The 22943-nt window shown below is 41.7% G+C and overlaps 1 protein-coding gene across 1 annotated transcript in view; it reads left to right on the forward strand.

Annotated features, from left to right (window-relative positions):
* TBCK (TBC1 domain containing kinase) overlaps nucleotides 1-22943 on the forward strand; it is a 297578-nt gene that overhangs the window by 43598 nt on the left and 231037 nt on the right. The window contains exons 4-5 of the mRNA XM_075860593.1: nucleotides 21763-21877; nucleotides 22280-22353. Coding sequence (XP_075716708.1) covers nucleotides 21763-21877; nucleotides 22280-22353 — 189 coding nt within the window. The remainder of the gene's footprint in view (nucleotides 1-21762; nucleotides 21878-22279; nucleotides 22354-22943) is intronic.

Here is a 22943-nt window from a genome sequence, read left to right on the forward strand (position 1 = left end):
CATTATAGATTATTTGTGAATCAGCCCGTTAGAAATAGACCCTAGTGGCACTTGATTGGCTACAAAGTCCGCTCCAAATTGGGTTGTCTTCTGCTGGAACGTTGTGGCACATTATTGTGCCAGAGTCCTCCAGAGGAATGCTTGTTCAGAGCTGTTAGTCATCTGGAAATTTAGTTATTTGACCAGAGACTTATTATTCTTGCTTAGAAAATACTCCAATTTGGTGTATCTTATAAATGAAGACGTCTGCTAATCCATACATTTTAATGTATGAATTAGCAGAAGTCTTAACTCAACAATGCATGTTCAGGAGAAGTTTATATATCTGTTATCGGCATACCCTATGTGTTACTTATTTGTAATGGAAACTATTCACTTGGGCAGGGTGTAGCTGGTGAAGGGCAAATTCCACTTAATACATCCTCCAATGTGCCACAGAAACTTGCTAGAATATGCTATTGATGGGGTTCCGAGCACACAGATTTCTCCATTAAATGGGTTGTGGCACTATAAAGCAACCAAACCCCTTCAGATATTTTGTATTGCCAAACTGTTGAACTCAAAGATGCATTACCATCTGATATATCGGGGTTTCCCCTTTAACCTCACAACAAACCATTCGAGGTTGTTTGTCAATTTTTTATTTATTTGTTTCCATTTAATCCAAATTGCTTGGAATTGATTTTGATAATTGTGAAAGATTGTTATGAAGAAGAAACACTTGATAGAAATCAGAAATTTTTCTCGTAATACAGGAGACTTTAGACGGCCATATTATTGGTCTGTGCAGGTTCAATATAATTATTGTTCTAAAATAGAAGGGGAAACCATCAGACAGGACCGCTTTTTCCAAAGGACCGGTTTCTTGCTTTTCTCAGATACCTTCTATATGGCCTGATAATATGGCCATGTGAATGTAGCCTGACTCATTGGAGTTGCCTTGAAGTTTCCCATCTTTGGAGGGATCACATTTTTCTTGGTATAAAGTGAGCAGTAAAAGTTTTGACCATAACCTAAAATAATATTTCCTGGATATGTTATGTGTAATACTGGCTCTTCCATTCCTGTATAAACAGCACTAAAATTGCAATATTGCCCTCCAAATGATCTGAAATGCTGATAATACGTAATTATATACGCCTGAAATGTTCCTTTCTTTCTTCTGCTCCGTTTTAGAAATTTAGTTTTTCCAGCTTAAATTTCAGTGTTGTCCTTCTTGATCTATTGTTCAGCTCTCTCAGGCTTTAAGTAAATTTCTGTTTGCAATAAAGTATCAATCGCTGATTTTCATGCATTGATATATGAGGACCACCCATTCTAAACGGCCCGATTTCTGTGCGGCTAGATAAGTCACGTGGTCTTTGTGGCTTTATCTGTTTGCCAAGAGTCAATATATGTAAAGTGACCATCGAGTGAAGAGAAACCAGTGACATTTCCTTGGGCAGCAATCGTGGTACTTAAGGGGAACATCATTTTAAAGATATTGGCTCTTTACCAAAAAAAACCCGTAGTCTTAGATTTCAGCAAGTTTCCATGTTGCTCTGGACTTGGCACCAGCTCTTAGACATTCTTGTAAGATGCACAGCTAAGTAAATATATGCCATGTTTCTGTGTCTCTCAAATATTGCTAATATTTCTTATGCAAAAGATGTATTTATTTCCATTTTAAATTCAGTTTGTTTCGTTTCAAGGAGTTTACTACTAAATATCTAAAGCGTACTTATAATTCTAGGTGAATTATCAGAGTAAGCCATTATACGTGTGTTACTTTGTAGTCACATTGTAATTTATTTATTCCCAAAAGGTCGGAAAATACATTTCTTGGGGACATTTATGGGGACCGGGATTTTGAGCAGCCATAATAACTTTAGTAAACATTTGTGAATTCAGTGTTACACCCGGCGGGTCTGTCACATGATAGGTGTCTGGCGTTCAGGTGATCACATGGACCAAAAGAGGCCGTGCCACCGAGCACGATGTATACAATGAAAGAGGAGGAAGAAAAATGAAAGCGTTCTGCCTTCTCTATCGGTGCATCTGCTATTCTAGAGCACCGTAAGGAGTACAAAAGCCTGAAAAATAAAAAAAGCCCTAGCGGTTTATCCAGCACATTCAGAAAATCGCTAAAAAGTGTCTGCTCATTCAGTTCCGAAATACATCCTGTATTAGAGGGGCATTCCCATCACCTAATGTTGTGGCATATCACTAGGATATGCCATATTTGTTTGACCTCTGGGCCAATATAGAAACTTAAGCGTCATAGTCAGTGGCTAAGAGCATGTTGAGGAGGAGAAAACTTTGAAGGACCTAGTGATTCGGCCCCTGCATTCTGTGGATTAGTGGGGGGGGGGGGGCGGCCGCGGCGTCGTCCTGTCGGTCAGATCCCCACCAGTCAACAAGTGATGGCTTCTAGTGATATTTCATCACTTACTATAGTGGGGAACCCCCTGTTAAGAGGTTAAATATTCCTAATGACATATTCCACCCACCATGTAAGCAAATAATTTTTCATATACCGTAATTGAAATCTAATACAGACATTGTTCCGGAAAGAACAGTGCACATTATATAATAAGCCCAAAATAAAGGAAGGACAGCATGCTATAAATTATGGCGCTGGGATAAAGCAGATGATGGAGAACATTATCGTCGTCCAAAATAGAGAAACACCTGGCAAGCACCGAAATGTGAGAAAAAGCCCCGTAATAAATATAATTCCAAAGGACCTGGGATTGGAAGCTCTAAACTCTCCAAGTAAATACTGAGCCAATATGGCTTCACAAACGAATATGTCTGAGATCTCACAATATTGCCCAATGAATCATTTTCATCTTTTTCTTAATAAATTATTTCTTTGAAGGTTCTACATCTACAACCTGCTTTTCCTCTTCTGCTCTGCTGTTAGCACATTACCAATGCAGCTTTGAGCTGAACAGTTGAGTCATGTCGGACAGTCTAGTAGCTAGGAATACAGATTTTGCGTCAATAGTGTCCTAAGGTTATGAATTTGCTAGGTGAAAATGGCGCAGATTGCACCAGGTTTATCCAAACCGCGCACGTGGCGTGATACATTTTTGGAACTCACTAGGCATGTTAAACGCTTTCCCCTTGCTTACGCTACTTTACCTACATTTATACTAATATTTTGTGCCAGGTACAAGTTGAGTGGTTAAGAGGCGTCTGAAAATGCAATAAATTTACTGGTCAATTTTAAGAACTTTGAAGGCAGTAGTAAAAAGTTTGCATACAATTCGTACTTAATTTTCTGTGCGTGAAAATGGTGACAGAATTTACATTGCTTAGTTAATCTCAGTGCCTAGTGCATACAAGTATAAGGCTGTATCAATCTCAGGAGTGACTTGGCCAATGTACCTAGAAATTTGCTGCTGACGCCTAACTCTTTTCTATTGATCTCTATGGGAGGTTTTGGGTATATTCACATATTGCAGTTTCACATAAGAAGAAAAGTCAAAGATTTACGTTTCCAGATTTTAGTTTTTTTTTATTTTAGTAGAGGCATTATGTTGACATGTGGACCTTTTTTTTTTTTTTTTTTTTTTTTTTTTTTTTTTTTTTTGAATGAGAGTAAAAAATATAATGCCGACAGATTCATAACTGCTTTTCAGTGTGATGAGGAAGATCGGAAGATTTCTTTTACATACCAGCAATGATTTGATTTGTTTAACACAGCTTGCCAGGAAAACATTGCCAAAAGGAGAAGAGAAAATAAAATTACTTGCAGCAAATGATCTATACATGCTTTATAGATCTTTGATGCTACTTTGTCTTAAACTATTGGGGACCCTCGATTATATTTAAAGGAGTTTTCCTACCACATGTGTGGCGTAGACGCCAATCATGAGATAGGGGGTCACATGTCCACCATTTGCAGAGGAAATGTGGCCATTCATGTACAGGCACTCTTAAAGGGAGTCTGTCACCAGAAATGTACCTATCAGTTTCGCAACAGAGTAAGGCCCCATGCATGTATTCCACCAGTATTTACGGACCAGTTTTCTCTGCACTGATCGGCAACCCCTTCTCTCTATCAGTGCTGGCTAGATAGAAGGGGCAGCACTTTCAGGCAGAGTTTCCGCAGCGATTGAAAGTAAAAGAAGTTCATACACGTACCCCGGCTGTTATCTTGGTGACGCGTCCCTCTTTGACATCCAGTCCAACCTCCCTGGATAACGCGGCAGTCCATGTGGCCGCTGCAGCCTGTGATTGGCTGCAGCGGTCACATGGGATGAAACGTCATCCTGGGAGGCCGGACTGGAGGAAGAAGCAAGGAGTTCTGGGTAAGTTAACTTTTAATACTATTAACTCCAGCGGTAGTCACTGTCCTGGGTGCTGAAAGAGTTACTGCCGATCAGTTAACTCTTTCAGCACCCTGGACAGTGACTCTCCCCTGACGTCGCCTAGCATGCTCCAGTAATTACGGGTGCACACACGTAGCCACCCATATTTACGGGAGCCCCCTAGACTTCCATGGGCCTGCCCGTGCCGTAATTACGGCCTAAAATAGGACATGTTCCATATTTTTCAATGGCCCGGACACCTTCCTGTAAGCAAACGGGCCAATAGAAGTCTATGGGCCCGTAATTACGGGCGTTTTTTACATTTGTGTGTATGGGGCCTAATATAGTGTAGCCCCACCTGAATCTAAAGTTTTTTTTTTTTTTCTTTTTTCACATGTTTTTGGAGCAATGAGGGTGTCACCGTTGAATCAAAATGCTGTCGTTTCTATCCCCAGTCTGTCCCACCTTCCATCCCTTCTTTCTTTGATTGATAGACAGGGGCCAGGCAGTGTAAAAGCCTAGTTCACACCTTATCCCGTATTCCCCTGAACGCACGCCCACCACTGCTTCATAATCGGCATGTGCAGAATACGTCAGACTACACCCTCTTCTGTTCTGCGATACCGTGGTCCGTCTCTTCCGGGCGTAGTCTAACGTAATCAGCGCATGAGAAGTAAAGCCGATTTAGACTGGTGAAACATCAAGGATGTATTGCGCATGCGCCGACTATAAAGCGGGGGCGTTCAGGAGAATACGGGGTCAGGCGTGAACTGGGCTTTTACACTGCCTGGCCCCTGTCTATTAAAAAAAGAAAGGAGGGACTGGGGATGGAAGCCAGGGTGTTTTGCATCAACGGTGACGCCCTTGTTGCTCCAAAAAAGCTAATTTGCATATAAGGAATAAAGTGATTTTCTCTGCAAAGGAGCCACCCATCTGAAAAATGAAAAAAATAAAAAAGGTAGATTCAGGTTAGCCTACACTATATTATTCTGTTGCTGGTTTGATGGATACATTTCTGGTGACAGACTCCCTTTAACTATACTCTATGTTAGAAAACCCATGGGGTGTGCATGATCTTGAGACCTCTCAGTCTAACATATATACATTATTGTGCAGAAGATATCTGCATCACATTCTTACAATCCTTCTTACATATGTAGCTTTGTAGAGTTGATTCTGCCCCTCCAAGGTGTTAGAGGCCAGTTGTGATTGGCAGCTCGGTCTTGCAATAATCTGATTGCGACAGTCGTTATTACATGGCAGTGTTGCCCCATTAATCTGCTGATGGGTATTGCTACAGCCCCTCTTGTATTCTCTTCTATTAGAAGAAACAAGGACTGGAAACTTATGTATTCTGCTGACCATGCTGGGAGGGGAGGCATGACGAGTTTCATTTCCCTATTCTTCAGAATATTATTCCTAACACACGGCTCGGTTTTCATATGGGCTGTCTTAAGGGCTTCCACAACTGACCCAATTTGTAATGGATCAAAGCGAAGGCATAAGAGATCATAATGCATTGACTAATGGAAAGTGTCTAGCTTATTTTTTATTTTTGTTTTTCTTAATAGGTTTAATAGTGCAGCAGATTACATTATTCTGGCATAAAAAAATTCAACTGGATGAAATGGAAAATACATGATGCCAACTGATGGCACAAAAACCCCATTCAAATCACTGAGAAGGGTAACAAACCTTTTATGTTTTTGTTTCTGTCAACTGACAGAACAGAAAATACGTAGGTATAAACACCGGTGCCTAAGGCTTCGTTCACATCTGCGTTGGGACTCCGTTCGTGGGTTCTGTCGGAGCTTTCCATCAGGAGAACCCATGAACGGAAACCAAACGGAAACCACAAGTTTCCGTTTGCATCGCCAATGATTTCGATGGTGACGGATCTGGTGCAAATTGTTTCCGTTTTGCCACCGTTGTGTAAGGGTTCCATCGTTTTGACGGAATGAATAGCGCAGTCGACTACGGTATTCCGTCAAAACGACGGATCCCTTACGCAACCGTGACAAACTGAAACCATTGGCACCGTATCTGTCACCATAGAATTCAGTGGTGATGCAAAAGGAAACCTATGGTTTCTGTTTGTTTCAGTTTGGATTCCGTTCATGGGTGCCCCTGATGGAAAGCTCAGATGGAACCCATGAACAGAGTCCTGACGCAGATGTGAACGAAGCCGAACACAGATTTTAAAAGAGCTCATGCACATGGCTATATTACGGCTCTGTAAAACCTGCAAGTTGTATAGAGCCATAATAGGGCACCCATATGCTTTTATGCGGTTCTTATGTATTTTTGTACGCCTCTGATTTCATAAGGAAATCGTACGATTCTGAAAGGAAAAGAATATGGTGTCATGTTCCATCAGACGCTGTATTACAAAGCTTCTAGGGGAGAGCATCTCTGACATAAAGTTCCCTTGTAGAACACTATATGCAGACACATGGAGTCCCTTGTGACTTCTGTATGGAGTGCTCCGTGTGACACCATACAGCTTCCTGCGCATGGCTGTGTGCATGCCTTACACTGGTGCTTTCTTCTCTACCAATATCATCAGGAAGCTGCACTACTGCCACGTTGGCACAATTGTGTGTTAAATGAGTTGTTTAACCAGAGTTTTGCTTTTTTACTGTAGTTTTGTTGTTGTTTAGCATTTCTAGGAAACGTAGGAATTGTTTTCCACAAGTGTTGCCTTAAAGGGTAACTAAACTTTCAAAAAACTTCTGACATATCATAGTGACATGTAAGAAGTTTTAATTGGTGGTGGTCCAAGCACGGAGACCCCCACCGATTGCTAAAACAAAGCGACAGACGCGCTCGAGTGAACGCTGAACGGCTTGGTTTCTGATCGGCTTTTCTGTGAAAGCAGATTAATTGGTGTACGGGCTCAATAAGAAAGGTTATGAGCCCGTACACGAACTGCTCAACTTTCCGAGAAAAGTTGTTCAGAAACTAATTGGCACAGCAATCACCTGAGTACTTCTGCCGTTTCGTTTTAGCGGTCGGTGGGGGTCTCAGTGCTCCGTCCCCCACCGTTCAAAACTTCTGACGTCAGAAGTATTTTGAGCGTTTAGTTACCCGGAAAGCAGAGTATTTACCCTCAGACAACACTGTTCTTTTTAAAGGTGGAAAATCCCTGTAATTGGATTGTTGTAAAATTGACATTGTAAAAAATCTAGTCTGTGAAGTCTGTAAGGTTTAGATTAAAAGAATGCACCATATGGATCCGGAACACAGGAAGATTCCCGATATTTACTTGTAAGTGTAACTGTGGTGTCCTAATACAATTTTTCCTTTTAAAGGGGAAGTGTATCTAAGTGGACAGTTGTATGTAGGCACTCTTAGTCCAATTCTATAATTGGGCCCACCATGAAAAGAAGGTGAAGCACATTCTTAGTTTTGCCTATATAGAAGTGGTTATTTAAATCGGTCATTTCATAAAGCTGAGATTAAGTCGTATTTCTCTGTTTGCCGTACAGACTGGTTACATTATGACTATAGTAAGCAACATACATCGAAATTTCTCTAGCTCTGACGGGATTATGAGGGCATAATAATAATCACATTTTGGTTTGAACATTTCCATTAACATAGCTCAGAACAGATTGTTGCAGAATTTGTTCTATTATTATACAATCCTTAACAATAAAATAGAAAATGTTTTGACATGTTTAACATATTAGTATGTGCTTTTCTATTACTGGCGCTTAAAATGAAATAAATGTTAATCTAAGCAAATATGGTGCACATGTGTTTACAATTGGCTGTATAGATTATCCAGAATGTATTAGTAAAAGATCGCTCTTGGAGGCCACCTGTGAAAAATATGGTCCGGGAAATGAGACCGGCTTGTGATTGGCTCCCTACCAGCATCACCTGGATATTTTACATTTCCGTGCTTTCAAGTGATTCTTTTAGGCTTGGTGGTCCGCAGGCCACCATCAGACTTTTGAATAGGAAATCCTGATCCTGGAAATTTAAGCATGAAGGTTGGAACGTTAATATCATATCATTATGTTAAATGAATCCAGTACTTTATCTATTTTTTTATTAGGCTATCCCAGTTTTGAAACACTGTTTTATGATACTTTCAATATGATAATGATTATGTATTACAGTATGTGCTTTACTTATATTGCACCTACCACGCTGTCTTTTCACTCTGAAAGACTTTAAAACAAGGAGAAATAAAAATACTCTATGACCTGGTTCAATATAGAAGCTGCGGTAACCGTTCCGGAAGACCGTGATAAGTTGGTTACCACTATACTCAATGGCGGATCATCATAGGGAGCTTCGGGCGGCCGCCCGAGGCTCCCGGGGGGGGGGGGGCATGGCTGCACAAAGTACAATGTAGTTTTGTCGCGGTTTAGTGGAAGTGTGATACGGTCAGCGATGGTTGGAGACTGTCAGTATGTGGGGACACAGCCCTTTGACAAGGGGAATCGTAACACCCATTTGTCAATGCTCGCACTAAAAGGTGTTGTTCACTATAGACGCGGCGGTGCTGAAGGGGGGGCCCTATTTTGGGGAACAGCCCAGGGCCTATGGTCTACTTAATCCGCCACTGACTATACTGCATATCGGAACTGCACATGACGAAAGAGGCACTCCAGTGATTTATTTTTTATTGTGGCCCCCATTTGTAAATTACATTCAGTAAAAGGTAGTGCAGGTCATCCTCTCACCGGGCGCTTTGTTGCCGAACTATCCCGGACGCTGTTATGTCACATGACTGCACTGTGACCGGCCGATTCCTACAGAGTCTTCTGTGTGAACCGGAAGTCTATATAATTCTATAAAATTACAACTTGTGTAGCCTATCAAAGAAATATTGTAGGCTTGCCGCAGCTGAGGAGATACTTCTATACTGATGACCAGGGACCAGTATACAGTCGCTTACACTCAGGAACAGTCAAGGAAAGTCTTTCACTCATAATAAGCACACACATATAACGTATACACAGACACCATACCTGCTTACTTTTCAGAAAAAGTATGTTAGGGAGATTCCAAGAAGCAGTGTAGAAAAGTGAAGCACAGACTTTTTAAAAAAAATGTAACTATATGCTGCCACCTATTAGGATAAGTGGTGGCATATAGATCCCAGACCAAATCCAAAAATGAATACAGACCATACCCTGGAATAGAGACCCCAGAGTAAATACAGACCCTAGACCAGAAACCAGAGTAAATGCAGACCACAGACCAGACCCTAGAAGAAATACAGACCTGCCCCCAAAACAAATACACCACAGACGTCCGACGTACTGCCCCAGAGCCAAGAATAACTAAAGACCAGACTCGAGAAAACCTACAGAACAAAATTCGGGCCTGTCAGAAGATGAATGAAACATCCAGTCCAACTTCAAGGGTGATGCCTTTAGTTCACGTTTTACTCGTTCTACATTTTGTTGTGTGGTTACCACAAATTCAGGAAATTACTTTGGGTAACCATATGAGTTTCTATTCTATTTTTAAAGTACTGAAAAGCACAGGCTGCTACACTTTTCAGAGCAACCCACAGCCACAAAAGTATACCTTAAAGGGGTTATCTCTTGAGCACATCAGAACGGAGTGTCACCTCATTGTGTCAAACTCAAACCGTTCATATATATTACATGGACCATCATTTATCTAAATATCGGGAATCTTCTTGGGTTCCTTATCCATATGGTGCATTATTTTAATCTAAACCTTACAGACTTCACGGACTAGATTTTTTACAATGTAAATTTTACAACAATCCAATTACAGGGATTTTCCACCTTTAAAAAGAACAGTGTTGTCTGAGGGTAAATACTCCGCTTTCCGGGTAACTAAACGCTCAAAATACTTCTGACACGTCAGAAGTTTTGAACGGTGGGGGACGGAGCACTGAGACCCCCACCGACCGCTAAAACGAAACGGCAGAAGTACTCAGGTGATTGCTGTGCCGATTTAGTTTCTGAACAACTTTTCTCGGAAAGTCGTGCATTTCACAAGAATTAAAGCAAAGTGGAGGTGAAACTTGCAAATTTCATTTTTCTTGCTGAATTTCAATTTTATTTAAAAAAAAAATTCTGTAACACAGAAGGTTTTACCAGAGAAACACTACTAAATATGTATTGTCCAGATTCTGCAGTTTTTAGAAATGTCCCACATGTGGCTCTAGTGTGCTCGTGGACTAAAACACAAGCCCTAGAAGCAAGGAAGCACCTAGTGCATTTTGAGCCCTCTTTTTTATTAGAATATATTTTAGGCAGCATGCCAGGTTTGAAGAGGTGTTGAGGTGCCAAAACAGTAGGAATCCCCCAATAGTGACCCCATTTTGGAAACTACACCCCTCAAGGAATTCATGTATGGTTGTTGTTACCATTTTGACCGCACAGTTTTTTCACAGCACCTATTTGAATTGGGCTGTGAAATGAAAAAAATTACATTTTTTCCAATAAGATGTAATTTTTTATCAAAATTTCTTATTTTCACAGGGAACAAAATACCCCATTTTGTTGCCCAATTTCTCCTGAGTGCGGCAATACCCCATTTGTGGTGATAAACTGCCGTTTGGGCCCATGGGAGGGCTCAGAATGAAAGGAGCGCTATGTGTTTGTTGGAGTCCAGATTTTGCTGGATTGGTTTTCGGGTGCCATGTTGCATTTGCAGAGCCCCAGAGGTATCAAAGCAATGGAAACCCACCAGAAGTGACAGCATTTTGGAAATTACACCCCTCAAGGAATTCAAATATGGTTGTTGTTACAATTTTGACCACACAGTTTTTTCACAGCACCTATTTGAATTGGGCTGTGAAATGAAAAAAATTACATTTTTTCCAATAAGATGTCATTTTTTATCAAAATTTCTTATTTTCACAGGGAACAAAATACCCCATTTTGTTGCCCAATTTCTCCTGAGTGCAGCAAAACCCCATTTGTGGCGATAAACTGCAGTTTGGGCCCATGGGAGGCCTCAGAAGTGAAGTAGCGCTGTGTGTTCTTTGGAGTGCAGATTTTGCTGGTTTGGTTTTCGGGTGCCATGTCGCATTTGCAGAGCCCCAGAGGTATCAAAGCAATAGAAACCCACCAGAAGTGACCCCATTTTGGAAACTACACCCCTCAAGGAATTCATTTATGGGTGGTGTGACCATTTTGACCCCATAGTTTTTTCACAGAACTTATTTGAATTGGGCTGGGAATTAAAACAAAATAAATTTTTTCCAATAATATATAGTTTTGGCTGAAAATGTCTCTTATTTTCACAATAAATAAAATACCCCATTCTGTTGCGCAATTTGTCCTGAGTGCAGCAATACCCCATTTGTGGTGATAAACTGCCGTTTGGGCCCATGGGAGGGCTCAGAACGAAAGGACCACCATTTGGCCTACTGGGGATTTTCTGGTGCGAAGTCATGTGTGCAGAAGCCCCAGTACAGTTGAAACCCGCAAGAAGTGACCCCGTTTTAAAAACTACACCCTTAAGGCATTCATCTAGAGGTGTAGTGAGCATTTTGACCGGAGAGATACACCCCATAAACTGTAATGTGGGTTCTCCCGGGTATGGCAAAACCATACATGTGGCTGTTATTAGCACACAGCAGAGCTCAGAAGGGAAATATAAGGGGGGATAAGCTGTGCAGAGTACATCAGGGTAAGTAGAATTGGGGTAAATTATAAATCAAGGGATGTATGATACATTTTAAAACACTCTTTCATACAGAGCTCTGGTTTTTCGGGACACGCGTTACATTGATATATTGTGTCCTCCCTTATCCCCCTCTTATAGCAGACTTTGCACCTCTTTTGACTTTTTCCCTTCTTGCCAGTTTGGGGAACTTCTCCTGGAAAGTGTTGCCCTGGTACGATGTGTGTGGCCCCGCTTCCAGAAGTACTGGGTGCGCCCCCCCTTCCTGGTCCCTAAAGATTAGGTTCTTGATAACCACCTCTTGAAATTCCAGGAAAGTTCCCCTCTGGCCTGTACATCGACGTAGCACGTACGCGTTGTACAATGCCATCTGTATGATGTGCCCGGCCAGCTTGTTATACCACACCGCAAGGCGCTGTAGGGTGTCAGGACTTGATCTGACAAGTCCACCCCTCACATGTACCTATTGTAGTCCAGCATGCAGTCTGGTTTGGGGGTCTCTGTACTGGTACCTCGTACAGGTACATGGGTACTGGTTTGACATCTCTCTTGTCCTTGTACTTGACACACAATATGTTGCTGCTAGAATGTGCCCTGCGCTCACCCCTTCTTGTTTGCCCTGCAGAGTCTTAGGGAGGCCTCTCAGATTTCTTCTAGCAGTGCCGCATGCCGCAGGACTTCTGGAAGCGAGGCAGTTGAAGAGTGGGACGCCTGTATAAAAATTATCCAGGTAGAGGTGGTAACCCTGGTCCAGCAGTGGGTGCACCAAATCCCACACAATTTTTGCATTAACTCCCAGTAAGGGGGGGCATTCTGGGGGCTGAATACTGGTTTCCTTCCCTTCATATATCCTAAACCTGTAGGTATACCCTGATGCACTCTCGCACAGCTCATACATCTTCACGCCATACCTTGCCTTCTTACCCGGTAGGTACTCGCGGAATTGAACCCTCCCTTTAAAATCCACCAAGGACCCATCAATAGAAATACACTTCTCGGGGGTGTATGCTTGGGAAAACCGGGCACTGAAATGGTCTAATAGGGGTCTCCGTTTATACAAACGGTCAAAACTGGGGTCATCTCGGGGTGGGCACGGCTCATTATCAGTATAATGTAAGAAGTGAAGTATTGCCTAATTTATTTATTTTTTTAGGTTCCAGTTCAGTTCTGAAGTTGCTTTGATGGACCTATATATTAGAAACCCCTATGAAACACCCCATTTTAGAAACTAGACCCCTCAAAGTATTCACAACAGCATTTAGAAAGTTTATGAACCCTTTAGGTGTTTCACAGGAATTTAGAGCAAAGTAGAGGTGAAATTTAAATTTTTTTTTTGTCAGAAAATCCTCTTTATACCATTTTTTTTATAACACAAAAGGTTTTACCAGAGAAACGCAACTCAATACGTATTACCCAGATTCTGCAGTTTTGAGAAATATCCCACATGTGGACCTAGTGCGGTAATGGACTGAAGGAGCGGCCTCAGAAGCAAAGGAGCGCCTAGTGGATTTTGAGGCCTCCTTTTTATTAGGCACCATGTCCGATTTGAAGAGGTCTTGTGGTGCCAAAACAGTGGAAACCCCCCAAAAGTGACCCCATTTTGAAAACTAGACCCCTTGAGGAATTCATTGCAGTTTTCATGGGGTGCATGTGACTTTTTGATCAGTTTTTATTCTAATTTTAGGTGGAGTGGTGACTAAAAAACAGCAATTCTACTATTGTTTTTTTATTCTATTTTTTTTACAGCGTGCACCGTGCGCTATAAATGACACATTCACTTTATTCTGCGGGGCGATACGATTACGGCGATACCAGATGTTTATAGGTTTTTTTTATGTCTTATGGCGTTTGCACAATAAAATACTTTTTGTAAAAAATCATTTACTTTTTGTGTTACCTTATTCTAAGCGCCAGAACGTTTTTATTTTTCAATCAATAAAGCCGTGCGAGGACTTATTTTTTGCGTAACGAACTGTAGTTTCGATCAGGACCATTTTTAGGTACATTGATTGTGGTACGGTTTATTATTATTTTCTTTTACGGCGTTCACCGTGCTGGATAAATAATGAAATCATTTTGTAGTTCAGACCGTTACGGACGCGGCGATACCAATTATGTATAGTTTATTTGTTTGTTTATATATTTTTATTAATAATAAAGGACTGATAAGGGAAAAGGGGGGATTTTTACTTTTATTACTTTTAAAACTTTTATTTTCTTATTTTTACACACCTTTTTTTACCTTTTTTTTAACTTTATTACTTTGTCCCACTAGAGGACATGAGGGCAGGAGGCCCTGATCGCTATTCTAATACACTGCACTACATGCGTAGTGCAGTGTATTAGAGCTGTCAGCTACTCACTGACAGCAAGCATAGTGGGTCCTGACTTTCTTCAGGACCCACCACTAGGCTTCCGTCGATGGCAGAGCCGGACGCCATTGTTTGGTGTCCGGTTGCCATAGCCACCATCGCCAGCCACCATCGCCAGCCGCTATCGCGTAGCAGGCTGGCGATTGTAGCTTAACCCATAAAAAGCTGTGATCACTATTGAACACGGCTTTTCAGGGGTTAATCAGCGGGGACACCGCGATCGGTCCCCGCTGTAGGAGCTGTGAGAGCTGCTGTATGAGACAGCAGCTGTCACAGCTCCTGCATTTGTCGGGAGGACGGCACAGCTCCTACCATATTCCCACCGCCACGTAACAGATTAAGAAGAATTAACATTCTTCTACTCTTCTTCTGTTCTGTGGCGGCGGCGGTTGCGCACGCTCCTGTCTGGCCAGCTCTTGTCAGACAGTGAAGGAAAGACTGTGTGATCTCGTGCGAGAGATCACAAAGCACAAGTCGCTGTGACACTGTCCGTAGCTGATTGGACAGTGTCACAGTGATAAGTAACACGCCCCCATGTCATTTACACGGCCCATTGATCATTCAAGGGGTTATTTACATATCAGGCGCCAAATATAATGGCACCGATATCTAAATAACGGAGGATTTTTTTTTAAAGTGAGACAGAGTTTGTGCAGCAGTACCTATTACCTGGTGCACTCAGCTGCACATGTATGGGCAAGTGAAAGGCTCTCTTTAAGCCATGCCTCTCAACCCGTCCAATCCCCGTCCATACATACAAAGTTCCCTTTGTGTCCCCACACAATAATAGTGCCCTGTTTGTATGGCACACGGTAATAGTGTCCCCACACATTTGATACCTCCTTCGTGCCCCTCACAGTAATGTTGCCACCCACACAGCATTATGTCCCCATAGTGCCCCCACACAGTATTATGCCACCATAGTGCTCCTACACGGTATACTGCCTTCATAGTTTCCCCACATATCGTGCCCCCACAGTACCCCCCACAAAATATCATGCCCTCATAGTGCCTGCACACAATATCATGAACAGTAATGCCCACCAGACAGTATGAAGCACCATTGTGCCCTCCCACAGTATGATTCCCCCATAAGGTATTCACACACTATAATGCCTTCATAATGCCTTATGAAAGTGATTCAAATATGTTTAATTGAGTCCATGTAATTTAAGTATGGCTATGTGACTCCATCTTGGATTAAGTCTCCATTTTGTATTTTAAAGAATTTATTTTAGTGAATAAGAAGTCATGTTGCTATAAGACAAGTATATTAATGCTGATTTTGTTCCTCAACTAACTATATGTCTCTCTCAGTTCTTATCTAGAGTTTGATACAGACAAATGTGTGTTTGACCTGGGGGGGGGGGGGGGGTTGCGAGTGTATGAAAAGACTGTTCATAAGGCAGAAGGGGAGTGAGATCAGAATAAAATAGATACTGATGTGGTCTCATGACAGAACGGCTCATACGGATGGTATTGTATTCTTGCCAGAGAAGTAGACCAGGTGTTAACTGACGTAAACATATAATGAAGAATTCTAATGTTACATTTGAGATGTATTGTATGTCTGTGATTGGCTCAATGTGAAATATTCTCATTGTATGCTATTGGCTGAATCAGAGTTATTGTAAATGATTGGCTGAAATAAAGTCTACACCCTTTATGAAAGATATATTATTGTTTTTGTTTTGATCAATAAACGTCAGAGGATTATTTTGAGCATACCAGCAGAGTCTGTGTGTTTTATTCCTCTCTGATATATCGATATGATTTGGGCCTGGATAAATCACTGAGGGTATCGGTTGATATACCCATTACAAATTTCAGTCTATATTTTTGGGCCATGATTGCGTTAACATGCCCCAACATAATTTTATGCCCCCATAGTCCCTGCACACAGTACGAGGCTCCCATAGGGCACTCTACACAGTATAAAACCTCCATATTGCCCACACACCGTATTATGCTCCCATAGTGCCTTCCCACACAGTATCATGCCCCCATAGTGTCTTCCTACATGGTATCCTGCTCTCATGTTGCCTTCTTACTCCATATCATGCCCCTATAGTGCCCCCACGCAGTATCATGCCCCCATAGTGCTCCTTACACCGTATAATGCCCCCAGTGTTTTCCCACACAGTATCATGCATAGTGCCTGCCCACACAGCATCAGGCCTCCTCACTCACTAAGCCCTGTTCCCACGACTAATGGAGGAGATCTCTGCAGGTCTCCGCCGGTCTGTGCTGTGTGTGGTTCAGCACAGGCAGGCGGGATGACATCGCTGCACCGCACCTGTCTTCACCAAGCTGCACACGGCAGGCGGCACAGGGTGAATGATGGAGCAAGGTAGCTCACGGCTCCCTGCTCCACCATTGTATTCAACTGTATATGCATCCTGAGGTCGCAGATGCAGTTGAAACTGGGACATGCCACGGGCCTCCTGCTACAGTGGGACATCGGCCGGAATCCGGGAGGACTGTCCCGCTGAATCCGGGATGGTTTGAGGCGTGTACGCCCCTGCTCAGAGAGACTACTTTGATTGTCCCAAGCCAGCGTCCAAAGCTGTCTGAGCTTGTTGACACATCAGATGTCTCATACTAATATCTGAAGCTCCTAGTTAACGGTATTCAGTCTATTTCATCATTCTTTGACTGTCTGAAATGAAGAAAGCCGTATTGTTTGGTACTTTGCAGAAAACATGTACTGTGCATTATCATGGTTGCCAAATAAACAATGAATCCCGCCTTATGTCTCAAAACTGTGGGCTTGTTGCCTATAGCAACCGATCGAACCTCCGCTTCCATTTTCTAAACTGGACCTAAAGAATGAAACGTGAATGCTGATTGGTTGATGCACACATCATGGCCACTTTTTCGCTGAGACAGTTGTAATACATGAGGTGCAGTGTCTTTCGGATGTGACCGCGATGAGCAAATCAGTCCAGTCCATGTTGTAAGAACGGTTTCCTTTTTTTTTTTTTTTTAGAGCCTGGTTCAGACTTGCTAGTTCACTGCATTTATTGAATTTTTTTAAATTTTATTTTCTGAACTTTAAAGGCGTAGACCTATAATTGAAAGCTATGAGTGTCCGTATTTTTTTTGTTTTTTTAAAATTCAATTCTAGTTTTGGATCTTAAAACCTGATTCGAAACCTGCAATTTTAGTTTATTTTCTGAATGTTGCCCGATGTTTGATTCTAAGAATGGTGTTGCTTAGTGCTTCAACTTGTGTCCCTGAATAGTAAATCTATTTCTGTTCGGTATAGAGCTCTATTAACTCTTAGCAGGAAATGTTACATTTACAAATATTGTCTACATTGTGGTGCCAACAGAAGTTATTTGAGAAATAGCCGAAAAAGTTCCACTGCTTAAACAGCAACATAATATACAAGATGTAAATTCTCATATCTGGAGGGAGTAGAATATGAATTTTTAGCTTTAGAATGGTTCTGATTGTTGATAAAAATAAGTGCTCTGCTGCCACCAAGTGGACATTAATGTTAATGACCTATAACTGCAAATGTGTTAGGGCTTCTTCCAACTATTTATTTATTTTTTCCTGCTTTAACTGTCATGCTTTTTCTGAAGTTTTTCTCGATTGACTCTAAGGGTATGTTCACACGGCTTATTTTCGGCCGTTTTTCGGGGCGTAAACCGACAAAAATCGGAAGCAGAACGCCTCCAAACATCTGCCCATTGATTTCAAGGGGAAAAACGGCGTTCTGTTCCAACGGGCTGTTTTATTATGCGGCCATTTTGAAAAGCGGCCGCGTAAAAAAACGGCAGTGAAAAAGGAGTGCAGGTCACTTCTTGGGACGTTTTTGGAGGCGTTTTTCGTAGACTCTTTTGAAAAACAGCTCCAAAAACGGCTGTAAAAACGCAGAGAAAAACTCTGAATAGCTCCGTATTTTCAGCCGTTTTTGGTTAAGCGTGTGAATATACCCTGATGGAGAAAGCCATGGCAATTGCATTGTTTCCACACAAGTAGTTGTAGAAACTTTTCCTAAAACAGTTTCTTGCACCACTGGGCCTGAATGGGTGAATCCAATGTGCAAATGCATTGAAGCTGCACGCATTAACATGGTTTTTATTTCTAACAGAATGAAACACATGTGACTTTGTTGCTTTTCAAACTTTAATATTCTTCTTATAAATACAAGTAATGTTTCCAGTGTTTGAGGTATTAGAAAGTTCACGCTTACAAGATAATATAGAATAATATAGGGCAATGTCCACACTGAGGATATCTTCCTCCTGCGTTTTCTCACTCCCTTGGACCAGGGCACGCCGCAACATTTTGGGGGTCCTTCCCCTTTCTCAAGTGTGATCCTTAATGGTGATGTTGCCTTATATTACTCCACAGCAGCATGAACTTGTACAACAAGCGGGGAACATGGAGCCGCTAATAACGCATGCTGAGCGCCTGTTGAAATAACTGAGCTAGTAAGCTGCATATATTTCAAATGAAACTAGATACTAAAAAACTGTTTTATGTCTTTTCTAGTCTGTTTTTTATCTTCTGATTGTGTATTTTTTTATTATTTTTTTTTGCTTATGATGATGAGGGCAGCCTTTTTGCCTGGGCCACCACCATCTGAACTATGAACAGCCATAGTGCCCCACCCAGTGATGATGTCCCCTTAGTGCCCTCCATACAATAAAGATGCCCTCTTTAAAACCCTAAAAGTAATGGTCCCCTCAGTACCTCCACACAGTAAGTGCCCTCTTTGTCCGTCACACAGTAATAGTACCCCACTCAGTGCTGACGCCACCTTAGTGCCCCCACCAGTATTGATGCCCCTTAGTGCCCCCACACAGTAAGAATGCCCCCTTTGTGTCTACATAAGGTAAGGATGCCTCTTTAGTGACCACACATAGTGAGAATGCCCCTTGGTGCCCCGACACAGTAAGGATGCCCCTTTTAGTGCCCACCACACAGTAAGAATGCCCCCTTTGTGTCTACATAAGGTAAGGATGCCCCTTGGTGCCCCGACACAGTAAGGATGCCCTTTTAGTGCCCACCACACAGTAAGGTATCCCACTTAGGGATGTCACGATACCAGAATTTGGACTTCGATCCCGATACTTTGTGTAGTATTGCAATTTCGATACCAAAACGATACTTTGCCAACAGTAATAAAAAGAAAAAAAAAAGTTCTTCCATTTTCTGATGTGAGGCGCGAGGTGTGATGATGACTTTTGAATGTGCCTCACATTAATAGTAATTAACCCAATCATGTTTCTCAGTCATAATGGGTTAATGTGAAAGGTACATAATGGGGTTAATTACTATTAATGTGAGGCACATGGAGGTTAAATTCATCACACCTCGTGCCTTACAATAATAAGTGATAGAAAGCAGTGTTTATTTTATTTTTTTACAGCGTACACATCATAAATGACGCAAAAAAATTGTTGTGCAGGTTATTACAGCTGCGCCGATACCGAATATGTGTATATTTTATGTATTGAGACTTATTTTAATGTTTATTGTAAAAAAAAGGCGTATGTGTATTTTTTTATTTAACATTACTTTTGTTTTTACTTTATTTTTAAACTTTAATGTACTGGCATATCTCTATATGCCAGTACATTAGCCTGTGTACAGATAGCACACGGGCAGTTGTTAGGACATACCTCAGTATGCCCTAACAGCATATATGGTAAGACAGCCCTGGGGTCCTTCAATGGACCCTGGGCTGTCTGCCCATATATGGTATGTCCCTCAATCGCGTCACAGGGATTCCTGTGATGTGATCCAAGGGGCATCCCCCTTTCTCATTTCCCCCTGAATTCTGCAGTCAGCTGTGATCGCAGCATTCAGGGGAATAGCGGCAGAGATGAGAGGTTTCTCTGATCTCCGCCGTTATAGAGCTGGGCTGCGGCTGTGTAATACAGCCATTGCCCCGCTCCTGACATTAAGTGCGCGCGCGGTCAGCATGAGGTGATGCGGCCGGCACTGCACTAATGAGCGGCGGTTCAGGCACTGAGGACCGAACATGGGGGTGTTTTGCAGTGCGCCCGCCATGTTCGGTCTTCATTGCCGGCGCTCATTAGTGCAGCGCTGGCCGCATCGCATCATCCTGACGGCGCGCACTTGTCAGGACTCAGGAGTGGGGCAATGACTGTATCACACAGCCATAGCCCCGCTCTCATACATTCATGTGTTACAATGCTAAGCTGTGCGGCCGCACAGCTTAGTATCGAAATACATGAAATAATGGTATTGAACAGTTTGGGGGGCATAGTATCGAAGTTTCGATGCATCGTACATCCCTAATCCCACTTAATGCCCACACATAGTAAGGATGCCTCCTTATTGACTACACACAGTGGTAATGCCCCCTTAGTGCCGGTACACAGTAGTGATGCCCTCTTATCAATAAGATCATGGGGTGCATCAAAAGTGGCATAGATGCACATGATGAGAACATAGTTCTACCACTTTTATAAATCTCTCGTCAGACCACACGTTATAATGTGTACAATTTTGGTCACCAGTTCACAAGAAAGACATAGTAGAGCTTGAGCGAGTTCAAAGGTGGGTAACCAAAGTAATATATGGAATGGGTGGACTACAGTGCCCAGAAAGGTTATCAAAATTAGGATTATTCAGTTAAGAAAATAAAAACGGCTGACTGGTGACCTAATAACTATGTATAAATATATCAAAGGTCAATACAGAGATCTCGCTCATGATTTATTTATACCCAGGACTGCAAATATAACAAGGGGCATCCATAACATTGAGTGGAAAGAAGGTTTCTACACCAGCATAGAAGGAAATTCTTTACTGTAAGAGCAGTGACCATGGAACTCTTTGCCAGAGGAAGTTGTTATGGTGAATTCACTGAAAGGGGCATGGATGAGTGTAATAATAATACAGATTGTTTACTGGATTACTGTAGATGGGTCGTTAATCCAGAGATTTATTCTGATTGCCATATTGGAGTCGGGAAGAATTTTTTTCCCCCTAAGATGAGGAAAATTTGGCTTTTGCCACACACTTATTTTTTTTTGCCTTTTTCTGGATCAACATTGCAGCAAAATAGGATGGACTTATGTCATTCTTCAGACTTGCATACTATGTTACTATGAGAGATCCACACCCCTACAAGAACATTTTCCTTTGCCGTTTTGGGTGATTGTCTAAAAGAGGTTTCGCTGTATGCTGATTCTACACATATTGCCAACTACTTATTAAGGGGATACGAATATCATCTGTGTAACGGAGTGCAATCTATTGTTTTCTCAAAGCAGCCCCTTCAGGCTGGACAGCGGCTGTACTTCTTCAATGGGATAACTCCGAGAAAATCCAGAGATCTCCTTGCCGGAATATCACCGATGTCTTTCTATACATTTACATACAGTACATGTTTATATAAGATCTACTGTCTGGGGTTTTAGTGCTCTGAGAATTCAATTCCTAAACCTTTTTGTTCGCTTTCTCTCCTCATTCAGCCCTTTGAAGATTTTGCACATTGCTTTTGAAGCCCTTCAGGGATTGGAATATTTAAACGGTCATCGCATTGTCCACCGGGCACTGTCTCCGCACAACATTCTGCTGGATGGAGAGGTAATAATGATGGGATCTATGGGGGGGCTTGGAAGTTTCTTTGTGGTGTGGTTATACAGCTACGGATTGACAGAATGTTTGATTATTAAACTCCATATAGGATTTCATCTTTCAATTTTATATATACATACTTTATGGATATAGTTTGAACCTACCAAGCAACTTACGCCCTATTCATGGGTTAATTCAGAAGAAACGTTTGCAATTATGTATTCCAGCATTGAGTTAACAGGATATCTTGTCAATCCTAATGTAGGTAGTTGTGATGAAATGTTTTTAATGTTTGTATGTTCGCAGCCATTACTTTGCATCTCTATTATCTCTTGCATGTGTCACTCTCCTTTTTGTATTATAGATAGATACAGTAGGTATATAATTTTTTTCCCATATTCTCTTTTTCAGGGTCGTGTTAAGATGGCCAAATTTGGTCTTTATTACATAACGGATCATGGAGCAGATGTAGATTTTCCAATTGGGTAAGAATAGTAGTTCCTGCTGTAATCCAATAGACCAGTAGATGGCAGTGTAGTAGCAGAGCACTGTAAGGGGTGAGCACAGTATATTGAAGTCCTGTATAGTGTGTATTCACTATAAATGTATGCTACATTTTAGCTGTCTTTTGAATAATCTGTCATAACTTTAAAAATAAAGAATGAATACTGTATGTCACCAAATTTGAAGTGTTTATGGTATGAGGTTCCAAAAATTCAGGCAGATTTTAAGTTTTTCTCTCTCTTTTTTTTTTTTTTTTTACAGTGTTTTTTATGATTAGCCATGCGAAAATAAATTAAATATTCGCATTCACGTGTGCTGATATCTAGTGGCCACACAGGCTGCAGATTTGTACAGTTTACATGAGAAACTTGTTGCTACAACTAGATTATAGCTTGGATTAGTAACAGATTTTTGCCTCTGACGAGAAATGGAAGTTTGGACAGCAGACAGTCGAATGAGGGGATTGTAGGGACAAGGATATCTAGAAGCGTTTTTGATGTCACTGCCCGTTTTAGGTTTCAGACCTCATTGACTCGGCTAAAAAGCATCCTTTTCCCCTTGTATAACTGGG

This window comes from Rhinoderma darwinii, chromosome 1 (genome assembly GCF_050947455.1).
Source record: "Rhinoderma darwinii isolate aRhiDar2 chromosome 1, aRhiDar2.hap1, whole genome shotgun sequence".
Taxonomy (NCBI): domain Eukaryota; kingdom Metazoa; phylum Chordata; class Amphibia; order Anura; family Rhinodermatidae; genus Rhinoderma; species Rhinoderma darwinii.